This window comes from Symsagittifera roscoffensis, chromosome 1 (genome assembly GCF_963678635.1).
Source record: "Symsagittifera roscoffensis chromosome 1, txSymRosc1.1, whole genome shotgun sequence".
Taxonomy (NCBI): domain Eukaryota; kingdom Metazoa; phylum Xenacoelomorpha; order Acoela; family Convolutidae; genus Symsagittifera; species Symsagittifera roscoffensis.
In genome coordinates, this window is record NC_087062.1 from 33,840,862 (window position 1) to 33,855,845 (window position 14,984).

General features: G+C 36.4%; 2 protein-coding genes across 4 annotated transcripts in view; one reads left to right on the forward strand and one right to left on the reverse strand.

Annotated features, from left to right (window-relative positions):
* Positions 1-14,984, forward strand: part of LOC134843229 (forkhead-associated domain-containing protein 1-like) — a 144,559-nt gene that overhangs the window by 128,324 nt on the left and 1,251 nt on the right. Inside the window, exons 19-22 of the mRNA XM_063859594.1 lie at positions 1,009-1,168; positions 13,127-13,259; positions 13,804-13,942; positions 14,287-14,798. Of these exons, the coding sequence (XP_063715664.1) occupies positions 1,009-1,168; positions 13,127-13,259; positions 13,804-13,942; positions 14,287-14,798 (944 nt within the window). The remainder of the gene's footprint in view (positions 1-1,008; positions 1,169-13,126; positions 13,260-13,803; positions 13,943-14,286; positions 14,799-14,984) is intronic.
* LOC134856641 (glutamate receptor ionotropic, delta-1-like) lies at positions 1,517-10,388 on the reverse strand. Of its 3 annotated transcripts, none has more exons than XM_063872932.1 (12): positions 10,217-10,388; positions 9,011-9,288; positions 7,375-7,626; positions 6,753-6,889; positions 5,993-6,341; positions 5,483-5,768; positions 4,667-4,856; positions 3,879-4,110; positions 3,054-3,695; positions 2,799-2,881; positions 2,372-2,566; positions 1,517-1,783 (listed from the first exon to the last, which is right to left on the reverse strand). In XM_063872932.1, the coding sequence occupies exons 2-12, from the start codon at positions 9,039-9,041 to the stop codon at positions 1,571-1,573; spliced, it is 2,610 nt and encodes an 869-aa protein (XP_063729002.1). In that variant the 5' UTR covers positions 9,042-9,288; positions 10,217-10,388; the 3' UTR covers positions 1,517-1,570. The 3 variants fall into 3 exon arrangements, with proteins under 3 accessions (XP_063729002.1, XP_063728998.1, XP_063728993.1); XM_063872928.1 differs by having other exon boundaries at positions 9,011-9,418; XM_063872923.1 differs by lacking the exon at positions 10,217-10,388 and having other exon boundaries at positions 9,011-10,134.

The following is a 14,984-nucleotide window of genomic DNA, read 5'->3' on the forward strand; positions in this document are numbered from 1 at the left end:
TTTTTCCGACCTAAGTCGCAAATAAAAGTGCTATTTTTAGTGGCACTTTTGAATTGGTAGGCTGCGGTAGCAGTATAACATCACATATGGTTTGACATTTGATTAATAAAAATTGAACGCAGTTCATTCTTTTTTATTTCATCACATGAACCGAAAAAAAGTTAGTTGTTTCAAACAGCAGTACAATGATAAAGAGGTCGATTTCAGAACTTTTCCAATTCAATGTATGTCGCAATGTTTTTGAAATGCATAATTTATACATAATTTGGCTGTATGTTTTCCGATTTATTACATTCAAAATTGTGTCTTTTGTACTTGGTGCTACTTATGCTGCTTCGAATTGGCAATTTATTAGAATATGTAGCTGCATTATTGGTGGCTAGTTTTTGGGTATTTCAAGCATCCGTGACTGAGAGGTTAGTGCGTGAGACTCAAATTTGTTGGGTCGCAAATTCGAATCTGACACGTAGCTGAGTTTTTGCTAATTCGATGTTTGTTACTAATTTTTCTTATTTCATTTGATAGAGCTGCTTTTTGGTCGTGTTCTCGCAAGTTTTTGCGAAGCGCAGCTTCGCCTCTGTGTTAAAACATTGAAAAAATGGTGATAATTAAGCCGACAAGTTAGTCGAAAAATTGAATGAATAATCGACATGTTTGATTATTGTTAATTTTTGTTACATCTGTGTTTAAATCGAAAAATTGAATGAATAATCTACATGTTTGGTTTTTGTTAATTTTAGTTGCTTAGTGTTCAAACCTCATTAAAAAGTGTACAACTAAGCGATGCAGTTTCTTGCAAAAAAATCGGACACTAGCATATGAGTAGCAAGTTAGTTTTAACTCCATTTATCCATATGGAAATTGGCCGATGTTCAAGTTTGCGCAAGCGATGAGCACGAATTTTGGTGGGGTTTAAACCACCGACCTTCGTACTGAAAAGCAGAGACCTTATCCCTTTACTCATCGCTGTCCTTTTGTTTTTTTTTTTCATCATTTTAATTATTCCAGGTGAGCTGAGTGAGTCTCAGAAGGAGGAGGTGGAGAGGAGTCAGGCTCTAGTTAGAGATCTGGAGGTCCAGTTGGCATCCATCAAAGTACAAGTAGACAGCGCCCTGGCCCAGAAGCACCAGATGACACAAGATGTGGAGCAGCTCACGGTGGAGCTACAGTGAGTCATTTAAGTGAAATGAACAACAGTGTTCTCAATGTGCTTGTTCAAAAGTTTGAGCAACTGGCACAGAGATATTTCTTACTGATGTTTTTTGTATGAGATTCTCTGTGATTATTAAGCCTCAGTCTAACTTATAACCCCGTTAGGTTCCATTTGTGATAGAAATGCCACAATGGGCGCTAAATTGTGACTCACATAACTGAAAGAAATTTAAAATGCACGGTTGGCCGTTTTTAGAACACATTTTTGCTGTTTTAAGAACACAAAAAAAAACAAGGTTAAGATGAAACACATTTTATTGTTTTTTTTCTTCAAATAATATTTTAAAGAAACAATGTTGGTGCTAATATAAATACGAGTTCAACTCAAATATTGATCTAATTTGTGTCTAATAATTCATCAATGTTGATTAGGTTCTATGAATTGTATTTTGTTCACGTGTAACTGTGTCTGTGGTTGTCCTTTTATCGGTATGTCAATGTTGTCTGTGTTTCCTCTAACGTATCTGTGCCAGAGTAGCTCCACGATAGCAGTGAAGAAAGCTAGCGCTGCTCCCATGGCCAGAATATAGAACACACCAGCTACGTTTTTCAATGCAATACCCTCCGCCTCCTAAAGTTAACCTTTGGTTGATTTACCTCCATAAAAGTTTATAGATGCCGAAATATCAGTAACGACAACAAATTCACAAATTCGATCAATTTCTTTTAAGTTTGTTTTAATCACGCCCTTATTTTTGTGCATTATTCTTGTTTTTATACTTTTTTCGGAGAATTGCTGACATAAAAACACAAAAATTGACGCAGAACCGAAGCTGTATTTCGCAAACACAAGCGATAGCACGTTAAAAAAAATAGCTCTAAAAGGTTTTAAAAAATTAAATTAGGAAAAAGGCAAAAATACGAAAAATAAAACTATCGACTTGTGTCGGAACCGAACCCCGACCTGGACTTTAAGAGTCTCAGGTCGTCCCATCTGTGTCAAGGCAACAGTTACTTTTGAATTGCAAGTGCTATGACACTACGCTCGTAATATGACACTACGCGCGCTAGCTTGTGTAAAAAGGCCTTTAATTTATTTTACTGATTGTTAATCAATTGACCACAACTTTTCAAAAATAGTTCTAGAAGAAAGATGCAGCGGTGATACCAACGATGGAATTAGCCTGAAAAATTATGTGTGGATTTATATTCGCCTCACTTTTCCCCCGCCGATAGAGTCATCGTCTGCACATGCGGACTCCCCCTCGAACCACTTGGCCTTGATCTTGTCCAGTTCACCCGACTCCTGTAGCCTCAAGATACTCATGGTGATTGTCTCCAGGTAGGGTGCTCCCTTTGGAACTGCAAAAGCGTAGTTCTTCCGGTTGAACGGCTTTCCCACTGTTGTCAGTGTCTGTTCAAATATTTGTTGGAGAGATATTACAATTTTTTGTTTACGCTGCAAAAAAAAAAGTTGAAATCATGCAGAAAATCAGCAAATTAAATGATTTCATTTTTTTCGGTTTCAAGAAAGTTCAGTGCCAGGCGAAATCGGCCATAATTTCTTTTCAAGAAATCTTAATATGAATTATAATCTGAAAATTTCTCTAAGAATCATGGAAGATATTTTGGTGCTACTTTCTTACATTGCAGTGAAGTTTTCGATGGTACTGCAAAACAGGGTCGTCCCAAAGAAAGGCGAAGTTTCCTTCCAGAACTCTTCGGATTCCTAAAGACAACATCATAAACTATGTTGTCTCAATGATAGCAAACTTTGCTCCTAGAATGAAGAGCAAGAGTTATGTTTGACATTCAACTCTATAGAAATTTGATTGATAAAGGTGCAACATTTAGGTGCTACGGTTTTGAAATGTCTGAGGATGCTACCGTTAATAGCTGACCTTCATCTTCGTCATTCACCATAGGCGATGGCTCAGCAGTGTCCATGTAATTATAAATCCTCTCGTACAGAGGGTCTATTTTGGACTGCTCCTTGAAGAACTGTTCCAGACTACTCGGCGACACAGTACCGTACGGTATCCTAGTCTGACTAGCCAGACCATCCAGCGACTCAATTGGAGTCTCCATTCTGGTAACGGTCAGAAACGCTGCTAAGTTTGCAGTGTAAGTAGCGATTATTATCAGTGTGAAGAACCACCAAAATGTCCCGAGTATCCGCCCCGAAACGCAAAGGGGCGTGGCATCTCCGCCTTGCTGCATTAGAGACGCGAGAGCAAACCAGATAGAGTTCTTCAAGTTGAACTCGTCAGTACCTAGTTGGTTATAGCGACTAAACGGACTAAGTCGAGAAAGTACGAATAGCATCAAACCGATTCCAAATGTAGCGATTGAAATGCAGATCCAAACTTGGACTGTCAGGGGTTCAAGGAATCCAAAAATGCTGGTCGTTTTCTGTGGTTTGGGAATGAGGATGGAGACCCCGTAGTCCATATAGGAGGCGGTGAAGTCCACTACTAATTCTCGGTCGTAGTTTCTAATCATTCCTGCCACGGCCATGTGTGCTTTCTTGTAAAGGATGTCTCCTGAAAAATGCAACGTCATCAATTTTCAATCTATACAAAGTTTTCCAATTACACTATTTTTTTGTTTCACATGATTCATGTATAAAAAGTTCTTCATCTACGGTTTTTTTTTTCTTTTTTTTTGAGATGATGTGAAATTTTGTTTGATCACGGATTGCTTAAAAAATTCATGCACTTTCTAACCAATCAGACCACTCCATTTGCCTCCCGCTTCCACTCCGTACTGATTATCTTCCACTTCGTATATTTCATAGTTGAACCTGTCATCGTGCAGTTCTTTCTGGATGGCCTTGAGGATGTCGATACAGCATCCCTCGTAAGACACTTGTCCGTTCTTCACTGTTTTGATTATGAACGGGTGTTCTTCAATTGTCACGATTTTCAAAGTCATGTCTTGAAGAGACGAGTAGCCAATCTATAAAATCTTAACGGTTGACGAAAACTACTATACTTTAAACTTTAAACTTGCGATTAACAGAGTTTTGCAACCAGGTACTGGACTTTTTTTTGTTAGAAGCTTTATTCACAGAATGATCAAACTTTACCATTCCTTGAAATTTTCAATTAGTTATAAAAATGTTTAGTCAAATACAATTTGTTTTAAATTTTCCTTTTCTCTGTGTATGAGACCCCAGTTTTTCTTAGTGCGTGTTCCTTTGAAAAATATGTATTCTTGAGATAGTCTCTCTCTTTTTTTAAGAACACATGGCCGTTTGATGGCTTGTAAATGGCCTTTTACTCTTCAGATTTTTAATGTAAGTTTCCCAACCTTTCCGGTTTACAAAAAATGTCAATTGTAATTTGTTCTGCATTTTTGCTCTTTTTTAACCCTCGGATCTACCCAATTCAGAGCCTTCCCGGGGGAGAGGGCTGTCATCTGGTCATCTGTTTTCCTTAGCCGTCCTCACCTTGAGGATGTGGATTACATTAGGAACCCTCCAACCGGGAGTGAAATATTTTTGATTTTTTACCTCGAACGCCTTCTCAGTGGTGAGATTGAGTTTGCTCTCCTGGTCCCAGTGTCCGATGTCGACCCAGTGGGTGCCTGACTTGGCCGTGGACACTGTGTGTTTCAGCTTCACACTGATGTAGTCTATGAGGCTGTTGTTCTCACATCTAATCTGACCCGTCTTGCCCACCAACTCAGTGCCCTTCATCACTCTGAAATTCAATTCATTCATGTTCATTTAAATTCATCAATTATGAAGACTTTACTGTTTAAGCGCAATATTTTTCAGCGCACCATTTTCAGTTCAACCTCAAAGTTTTCTGTGTTCAAAAGTTTCAAATGTTATTCATTTCAATTTTTGAATAGCTATTTAATTTGAGTAGTTTTTGAATTTGCGGTTTGAGACCTATGCCCTTTTCAAGGAGGGAAAGAGTGGACGAGATCCAATGTTTTCACAATCAAGGATTGACAATTCTAAGCTCAAAAATAAGTCTGAGGTCTTTTCAAACATTTTCTAACTGTTTTATGGGTCAGCCCGGAATCTTTTCCAAGCGTTTCCTTGATCTGAAAAAAAAAACATCCTTTACTAATTTTCCTGCACCAAAGACGATTTTGAGAGAATAAATACCACAATGACTAAATTGCGAGCTGAAAAAAAAATAACCACTTAGGCGCACTCCCCTATTAGTTTTTGTCACAAATTCAACAGTCGATCTGTCAAAAATGAATGTAGTGATATGGTGCCAAAAGGGAATGATTTCAAAGAAATGACAACTAGAATTGCAAGGAAAAAGGGCAAATGCCTCGCCTCTCTTTCTAAGAATGCTTCTGTACTCACAATTGCAGCTGACTTCCTGACATGAAGGGTTCAAATGTCCCACTAGTGCAGCCGACACGTTTCAGATCAGCCCACTTGATGCTGAAGCGTGTTTTGTTTGCGGTCTTAGCAGCCACCAATAAGGCGTCGTAAAAGTAGTCATAAACCCCCTGCTCCGGGTCAGCTCCAAAGGTATTTCTCCGGGTCATCGGAGTTGATGCTTTGTTGGTCTTGTACAGTCTTTTTCTCAGGATTGCCACTGCTCGGGTGGAGTTGTCAATTTTGTTCAACTCGTCTTCATCTATTTCTAAAAACCGAAGATTCTGTAGGACTCCGAATTCCTTAATAATGTTTTTGTAACCTGTGGCATACAAACGCATATCATTATTAAAACATTTGAAAAACCAGCAAAGTGATGATGATTTTTTGAAAGATGTCCAATTTTTAATTTAAAACTAATGAGCAACTGAAAAATCAACCTAATATGCTACTAACAAATGAATCAAATTATAAATGCATATTCGAACTTACCATGATTGGCAATAATCCAGTTATACTCTTTTCCCTTAACTCCCAATTCCTTAGCTGTCAACACAATCTTAAACGTGTTCTCCTGACTCGCCAAAATGATAAAATTAAAGAACTCTCCGTCCTTAATAATATCTCTCAACCTCGTCTCCAGTATCCTTCGGTGGTCGTTTTCCAAGAACAGTTTGATTTCGTGGAATTTGATGTCGTATGCTTTCCGTTGGATGTCCGCTTTGATTCTGAGTGCGCGTTCTCGGAATACAGTTTCATCGTAGAGTAGCACCACACTCGGCCACTGTTCTAGTCGAACTATGTCTCCTAGAAGAACGTCTACTGTGCTCCTCATGTCCACCTAGAACCATTTTTAAAAAAATTCCAATGCAGAGGAAAATTTTGCCGAGCTTATCTTTAGTTCGACCAAATTGATTTCCCTAACTCTTCCATTACGTAAAAAAGAACAGCAGACAAAAAAAATGCGCTGCTGGCTCATTTGTGAGAAAGGGAATCAACATTTTCTGAGAAGGTCTCGTTAAAACAGGCTGTTGGCCTAATGCTAACCACTCGAAGCGGTGCTTTGATAGTAAAAACCAAATTCATTTAAAATATTTATTTGCTCCGTCTCGTAAACGAATTTATTATAAGGGGAGGCCCCAAAAGGTTTTTTATTTCAAAGGAACATAACTTCCTCGTAATTTAGTATGCGTCAAAAATGTCTCGCTTTCATTTCATAAAAATATTCTTAAGTATCAGTTTAAAGATTGACCTGAAAAGGGAAGCTGTACGAGTATGAGTTTGGGTCTCCCTGCTGCTGCTGACAGTTTCTCAGATTCACCCCTATGTGGACCACTTGCTTCTCACTCGCCAGTCCCGCCAGAGTGTAGTACGTGCTGCATGAGGTCACTAAAATTCAAGGTCAAGAAGGTTAAACAATTGATTACTCGTAGCTCGAGTTCAGTTCATGTATCCACACGAACAAAGGCCCAATTTAGATATCTGTTCAGCTGTTTTTATAGAACCGCTGTATTGTGCCTTATTTACATCTGCATGCATCTTTTTTTCTGGTTCACAAACATTTACATGACCCTCAAGCAACGAATACTTCAATTTTTTCAATTTCAGAGTCAAACGCAATGAATCATAAAGTAAAGCGCCATTAAAAACATTATTATTTTAACTTAAATGTTCCTAACAATCAAGACTTTTAAGTTTTATTATAGTGTCTCGTCCCCAGAGTTTAAAGTTTTCGAGTTCTTTAAATTCTTTTAAAAATTTGTTCTAGATTTTATTCTCTCGCATATCTTTTTATATATTTTTTTAATTCTCTTAGTAGCTTTATTTGAATGATGTTGTTAGTTCATTCGTTTGAATGATGGTGGTTATCTTACTTGATATGAATATCCCCACTTCATTATACATCATCTGACAAGCATGCTGCACTGCCATATAAGGATTGACTTCTCCCAGTCTTCGTATTAGTAGCTGGATCCTGATGTCTGGCTTGTATATGTCATTGATCTGCTCCTGGATATCTCGCATGACTGCACTGTCTAGGTCTGGTCTCTCAAGAATAACGCCAATTTTGATTTCTCGATTATAGTTGGGATTAGATGTGGACGACAGTATTCCGACCATTAGTCCTAAAGCAAGTTCCTTTGTTGTTCCGACCATTTGAAACATGGGGAGGAACTTTGTATTCGGGTGCATTTTAGGTTTTAGTTTTTTTTTCCACACAAAATCAGCAACATCAAATAATCATCGGAGAGAGTTGAGTGGTATTTATCATATTAAAGCCCTTTCAGTTGTGATTAAAGCCCTTTCCCTTCCAATGACCTTAAAATTTTTTGAAAATTTTTTCCCAGTGTCGAGAAAAACCGGTTTGAAATTTTGATTTTGCGTATTAAATCGAGCGAATAAAGCGAGCTAGCAGGCTTGCGATAGCTTATTTTAATGGCTTTTGAAAAGCTTACAATTTAAGCCGTAAAAACTCAGCTTTACTCGGGTAAATTAAGTTTTTTTGAGTATTTTAGAGCCTTTTTAGAATCAAAAACTTCAAAAATTCAAAAAACTGCAAAAAAAATTGAAGTTTTTTTTATTTTTTTTTGTTTTTCTTGTTATTTTTCTTGAAAAATTGTTTTCCAATTTGCGTACTTCACTATCAGTGTCGAATACGCCTAAGCTCTTGTTTTTTGTTCAGATCCTTTTTTCACATTAAATAAAAAACACTAATTTGAAAAAAAAATCTTGTAAATTTTCTAACACTAAGGTCGGAACAGTCTGTGCTACTTGCACAGTAAATTGCTATTCTTGTTGTTCCGACTTTCGATACGAAAGTAACGGAATTTTTGTACTCGGGGTGGGTTTTTTTTCTTCAGACAAATTTCGACTTTTAAACTAGCCATTTTTGACGGATTTTTTTTTAATCATTCGAAAGGTATTGTTGTCTTGAGCTTAAATTTGAAAAGATATTTCACCTGTGATCATTTTTCGTAAAGTTACGGGGGTTTAAAGATTGCCAATTTGGGACAATTAACGCGCGATATATTTCGCGCTATTAACGCGTAAGCGGAGAGTTAATCCGTCTTAGAAATCGTTCCAAATTGGTTGAAAGAAGCTTATTTGCCATAATTGATTTGTTACAAGGAGCGAAATCTATCCTTTTGTACTTAATATGGCGTGTGGGGGGATGATTTTTAATTTAAAAAAATTCAAATTTTAGAAAAAAAAATTTAATTTTGTTTTAATTAATTTAATTTTTTAAATGTTATTACTGCTCCATAAACATTAAAAGGCGGTCAGAACATTCAGGGCTTCGCCCTGATACGAGCAGTCTTGTTATTTATGTAAACAAAGCAAAATATCCTGGCAAGCCGTCAATATTTCCCAGTTCTGAATTGTATTGATCTCGACAAAGAGCTTTTTTTCATAATCTCCCCTATGTTTTGACGAAACATTTGATCGATAATGAAAGTGAAGTTACACTAAGGAAATAGTCAAAACTTGAGAAAAAGAAAGAGTACTTGCCTGTTAGAATTAACCAAGTCAAACCGGCCATCGTGAAAGTCAATATCCTGATGAAGGTAGTTTTTAATTAAATTAGCCTTTCGGTGGTTGTCTGGTATAATAACACAGAAAGTAAGCGAACTGCTCGTCTTCCTGCCTACCTTCAGCGTGTCAGATTGTCTGAATTTGTCAACTTCAAAAGGAGCTTTATGGGTCTATCAAAGACACTCTGAGGTCATAGCGGGATTCCATTAACAGGTTAGAAGATCGAATCTAATCTGCCCCGTTATCATCACCATCTAATCATGTACCTTGCGGCTCTAGAGCATTACTCGCACTACAGTGATAAAAGCGAAATAATGCATTTAAAGTGCAAATTAAATCGGTCAAAATACAAATAACATACGAATTCTGTCTCCAAAAGAAGAACTTGAAACAGTTAACACAATTGAGTATTTTCCAACGTTCAGATGATGGACTTGAATTAAATTGGATATTTGAAATATTTTTTATGCTTTAATGAAAAATCAGAATATTCCAATCGGATTCAGTAGGAAGGAACATTGTTTGCCAAATAACACGTCCAACTTTAATATAGAAAGATTAAAAACCCAGACTTTGATTAATCCATCTGATTATCTCTTTCCATTTGCCAATAAGCATAAAAAATTACCAGCTAGAAAGTTTTGTTTCAAATTTAGCAAGAAGCAATGGATCGCGCTGCTCTAGACCAGAATGAATGCTACTATATTTAAAATTCAATGCTAGTCTCCATTTGAGATGAGACATACTTTGAAACTAAAAAAAACTTCACCATCAATCGAAATGATATAGTGATGTTGGCTGCCTATGTGTACAAGACCGGACATTTTATGGTGGGCTTTTTGTTCCGATTACTTTTAAAATTCAGCAATCACAGCTGCGCAAACTGACTACAGTCAGTATTCACGCTTTTCTGATGGATATTTTGAGATGGATACGCTCAATTATTCTGAATGGTTTCCCCAAAGTAAGATATTCATGCAAGTGATGCTATGTTAATATGAATGTGACATAAAATTCATTCTCAGTATTACCCTTAAAGATGAGTTCGTTCGTTGTCGGTCATAAAAAGTTTTCAAATAACATTTTGTTCTAATTTTGAAACCAATATTTGACTTACAAACAAACTCAGCTTTTAAATTTGGTCACCACAGAATATTAAGACTCAGACTTATCCAATTTTACCTCTGGTTAATGCTTAGATGAAATGTTTGGGCACAATGGTCTGGTGTGACATAACTTCAGAGATAATATCACTCTGACGAGATGAAGACCTGTCATTCTTTGCGTCCATAATTTAAATTTCTGTCGTCTCCGATCTTCTTGAGTGTTCTTAGCTTATCTCAAGACAAATTTAATTCAGAATATTAAGTGACTGCGGTTTATTTTCAATTCGGGATTTCGTCTTGAACAAGAAATAGAAATGAGAATTGAAATTAAAAGCAAAAACCATTCAATAATCACAAAATTTAAAATTCTTGAAAAACGAACTTGATCACCGGCCCTTTTATAAATTTAAGAAAACGCATGGTGTGATTTAGTTTATGCATGGTGTGATTTAGTGAAAATTTAATGAGCGAAGTGAAATGTCCTTTATTGTGGTTTTTGTGTTTTTTTTTCGGGGAAAAGTCGCCTTTAGCCGTTTGACTTTGATTTTTTTTAAGTTCCTTTCAAACCCATTTGCTACATGGAAATCAAACTAAAAACGTGCTAATGGCACAAGTTTCAGCTTTTAATTTTAAAATTTCTTGGTAGAGTAAAAATCAAGTTCATTCCAGTAAGGTTAGTTCTATCAAAAAAAGTGTCATGAATAAGAAAATCACAAAAATATAACAGCTTTTGGATGATTCATTTTTAACTGACATTATTCGAAATTTAAAAAGTAAAAAACAAGTAACTTTTGGGTGAATTCATGACCCTTTTTTAATTATCTGTTGCCTATATTTTGGTGGTTTCAAAGTTGCTGTTCAGTCCCTATTTTAGTCCGGATTCATTTTCATTTAGGCAATTAAGCGATAAGTATTCCGATTGCCATTTACCGTACTTAAAATAGTTTTTGGTGAGAAAAAATGAGTGAATGATTTAAAAAATTTTGACATTTATTTCAAATTTGTTTAAGCTTTCTTACCACATGTTAGCTGATCTTACCAATTCTGATCAATTAGCATGTCTCAAATCAATTTTAAATGCTTTTAGAGCTGAATTATTTTGCCACCTTCGCTACACGTTAATAAGAAACTAGAAAATTCGTGCTCAGCGTGTCGTATAGCGCATTTTTAGTTAGCGTTTGTGCGATTTGCAGAGGATCTATGAAAGTCCTGTCTAAGCATAGTTCTTTTCTCTTATTTCCTCACATTCCAGACTGAGTTATTTTGTTGAGCAAAGCTCCTTTTTTGCGACTCAAGGCCGTTTCTTTGCGTCTAGAAGTTTCACGTGATACCACTGTTGCAGCCGTAATCACACACTATGATTGCCATGGCAGGGGAACAATTACACAATCTGACGATCACGAAGGGAACGCCTTACCACTATGCCAAGTGCCTCGATAGAGTTCTCTGATAGATCAAAGTATATCGGGTACTGGGTCCTTCTTTTTTCTCACATGCCGTTATTCATAATGTTTTCTTTTCGACCAGATGTTTTTCCGGAATAATATTTGTAAATTTTTCCCCCAAAATGCATCCCATACAAGGTCGAGTGATATATCACAATGAATCTATTTCAGTCATAACTTGGATTGCGAAAAGTTAATTCTGAAAAATTGCCTCAGTTTGGAAAAAAACTGGCCGGAGGCTGATGAGTAAGCTAATTAGAAAGGCGAGCGTGTCTTATTTTAGCAATTTACAGGCAATTTTAGCTTGTTTTGAAGCTGAAATTTTGCAAAAAAAAATGTGTATTAAAACTGAAAAGAAAACCTTTTTTTCAGTGCTGTTGTGGTCGGATCTTATTGTGCTATTTACACTGCTAGTGGCGGCCATTGTGCTCTCTTTTTTCCACCATTCTTTTTTTTCATTGTCTTTTTTTGTAGTCTGAGTATTCTCTCCCTACCATTAATTTTTTGAGCAGATTTTTATGTAGATTGCCAGATTGCTGATCTGAGATTGATGAATTATTGATTTTTCTTTTGATTTTTTTGTTTGTGGTGATAAAATTAATAAGTCTACGTCCCAACCAGTAGTGTTCATAAATTTAGCATACAAAATGTTTCCAACTTAAATTGATTTTCGCACAAAATAATCTATTTTTCCGAAGAATTTTTTATTGAGAATTTTATTTGCGTTAGAAATTTTGAAATTTCGTGCGATGCTTCTGCCCTTGATTTTTCTTCGCATTCGTTTAATGTTGAGTTTCTCCATAGAACGTGCAATATTAAATTCAATGACCTTGATCGTGTCACTTTATGATGACGTTGGTCCATTGTTCTTATCGAAGCTTAGTAAGATGCGATAATCTGTCTTTGAATATTATGTTTTCCCAGACCTCTTTGATCTGGCCAACTGATATTTATCGGCTCCCTTTGTCATTTGAAAGAAAAAAACTGCGCCTGCATTCAAGCGTTGGTTTTTAATTCTTTGAGAGTCTATATACATTTTTATTTTAATACATTAAGCACTGTATTTGATTCAAATTCGATCTAATTTTGTTTTTATAGATTTTGCGAACTGTATTCAATGACAAACATGTACAAGCAAGCATTTAGTAAAACACCAAAACTTCACTTTATAAAAAACTCGTTATTTTCAAAGTGCCGTAATATTTTGATAAATTGACGGAGCTATCATGAATTGCTTTGAGCTCTCCTGATTTTAGCTACAATTTAACTAACATTTTTGGGACTTCTAGAATAGTCTAACTTTTTGCAGATGGTTCCAGCTTTGATTTATTTTGGCTGAATTTTTTTGAACTATTATTTTTTTAAAACTATTTTTGACCATGTAGCGAGTTCTTACTTATGCGAAGTCCTTAGTATACAACAATGCTTACATCTCGAAGCAACCCGACAAGCTCAACATCTTTGCCTCTTGTGCCCAAAAATGGCATCATATCCCATCGGAATGATTCATCGGAAGATAGTAAGCAGTGTGAGTGTTGTAGGAATTCGAAGCAGATGGTGGAGCAATTGAAGACGCAGTTGGGGGGCAAGGAAAGCGAGTTGGTTGAAATGAGGAAACAGCTGTTCGAACAGGTGCAGATTAATGAACGACAGATGGCAGTGCAGAAAGAACAGGTTGGTAGTAACATTTTCTAACCCGCTGATGCTCCTTTTTTTCATTTTGTAGAAAATTATAATTTTTCGCAAATTGAAAAAAGTTACAAGCCACTGTATATGTCCTCATTTTGACTGTGATTAATACCATTCATAGGTGGCCCGAGCCGCTCCCCTTGCTATGTATGACCAAACAATTTTAAAATAGAAACAGAAATTGTCGAAGCAAAAAAAACTATATCAAAACTGACCTATAAAGTTTTGGGTAAAATAAGTATTTTACGGTCTTTTAGGTCACCTTTTATCACCAACATATGCAACAGAAATTGTCGAAGCGAAAAAAAAGAAAATTACCAAAACTGACGAAAAAAGTTGTATAAATTAAGTATTTTTAAGGTCTTTTAAGTCGCTTTTTGACACCAACATATGCTGAGTCAAAATTACCAAATCAAAAAGAAGAGAGAATCGAATTTTTTTGATAATTGTCTCTCACTCAAATAAACTGTAACCTACGTGAAATATAAAACTCATGATTATTTTGTTGATAAATTGCTGGATTGTGTAGACGAGAATAGCGGAGGAGTTGTCTGGAATGGGAGCCCAGTGCAAGGGGGAGAGACATCTGCAAGTGATGCAGCGACAGAAGGAGGCACTCTCCGATCTCAGACACCGGATCAAACTCCTAGAACAGAACAGACCGCCCAGTCAGTATTCCTTTATCATAAGCACTAATGTTGTAATTTACAGCTTATAATTTGTATTTAGTTGTACAAATGGTCAAATTTTGTGGAATAATCAATTGATCATTTTATTTGACTGCTTGTTTTGTTTAGAAGCAAATATAGTTTCCCCTGGCAAATATAGTTTGCTGGTTCTTTTAATTAGAAATTTATTTTATTTTTAGAAAAAGGCAAGTTTCTCGAAATGTGAATCTAGTTGTCATTAGAGCCATTCCATGTAGTTCATAATCCAGATTCCAACACTCACAGCAAGTAAAAAAAAAACTATCCGTTTGAAATATGTGACATTTAAATTATTTTTTTTTAAGTTCCCACTGCTGACCAAGCATTAGGCCAAGTTGCGCTTCTGCAGCGCGAACTGGCAGAATTAAAGGCACAACAAGGTGCCGGATCCGGTCAAGACATCCCAGGACTAGACATTGACGACGAAGACTTCATGGACGCCGACTCCGGAGAGGTCAAGAAAGGCCGCGGTAAGATCGAAGAGGCACTTCTGAAAGCAAACAGAGTCGAAAATGCAGAAGCACTTGACCTCAGTGAAAAGAGCTACTTTAGTCTGACCAAGTCTTTAGCTCGAAGGCTGGGTTTGGAGAACATGAACGGGAATCGAACCTTAGCCCATATTTCAAGAGACGAGAGGGAAAAGTTATTTGTGGAACGAGAGAAAGATATTGAGCAGATTAATTCAAACGTGGGTGCCCTGCAGTCGCGAGTTGAACGAAAAGACGAATTGTTGAATACATACGAGAAAGACCTGAACAAACTTAGAGAGATGGAGGCTATTGCTGCCCAGAAGCAGAAAGAAGTGCTCAAAGCTAATGTAAATATCGAACTGTATTTGAAAATTTTCTTTCAAAGTTTCTACTCAAATTATGCAATTATTAACAACTATAAAGTTCTTGCGAGCTAGAATCCCTTTCCTCAGCATTTCCTCGAACTAAACAGTTCTAATTGTATCTTGGGATTTTTCTTATTACATCCTGAAAATTATATAAGAAATACTCAA

Coding starts and splice junctions, on each gene's coding strand:
- LOC134856641 (XM_063872932.1), bottom strand. CDS start 9,041: ATGGCCGGTTTGACTTGGTTAATTCTAACAG. Junction 7,627..9,010: donor GACTTGGTTAATTCTAACAG/GCAAGTACTCTT, acceptor AACTTGCTTTAG/GACTAATGGTCGGAATACTG. Junction 4,857..5,482: donor TCAGGAAGTCAGCTGCAATT/GTGAGTACAGAA, acceptor ATTGAATTTCAG/AGTGATGAAGGGCACTGAGT.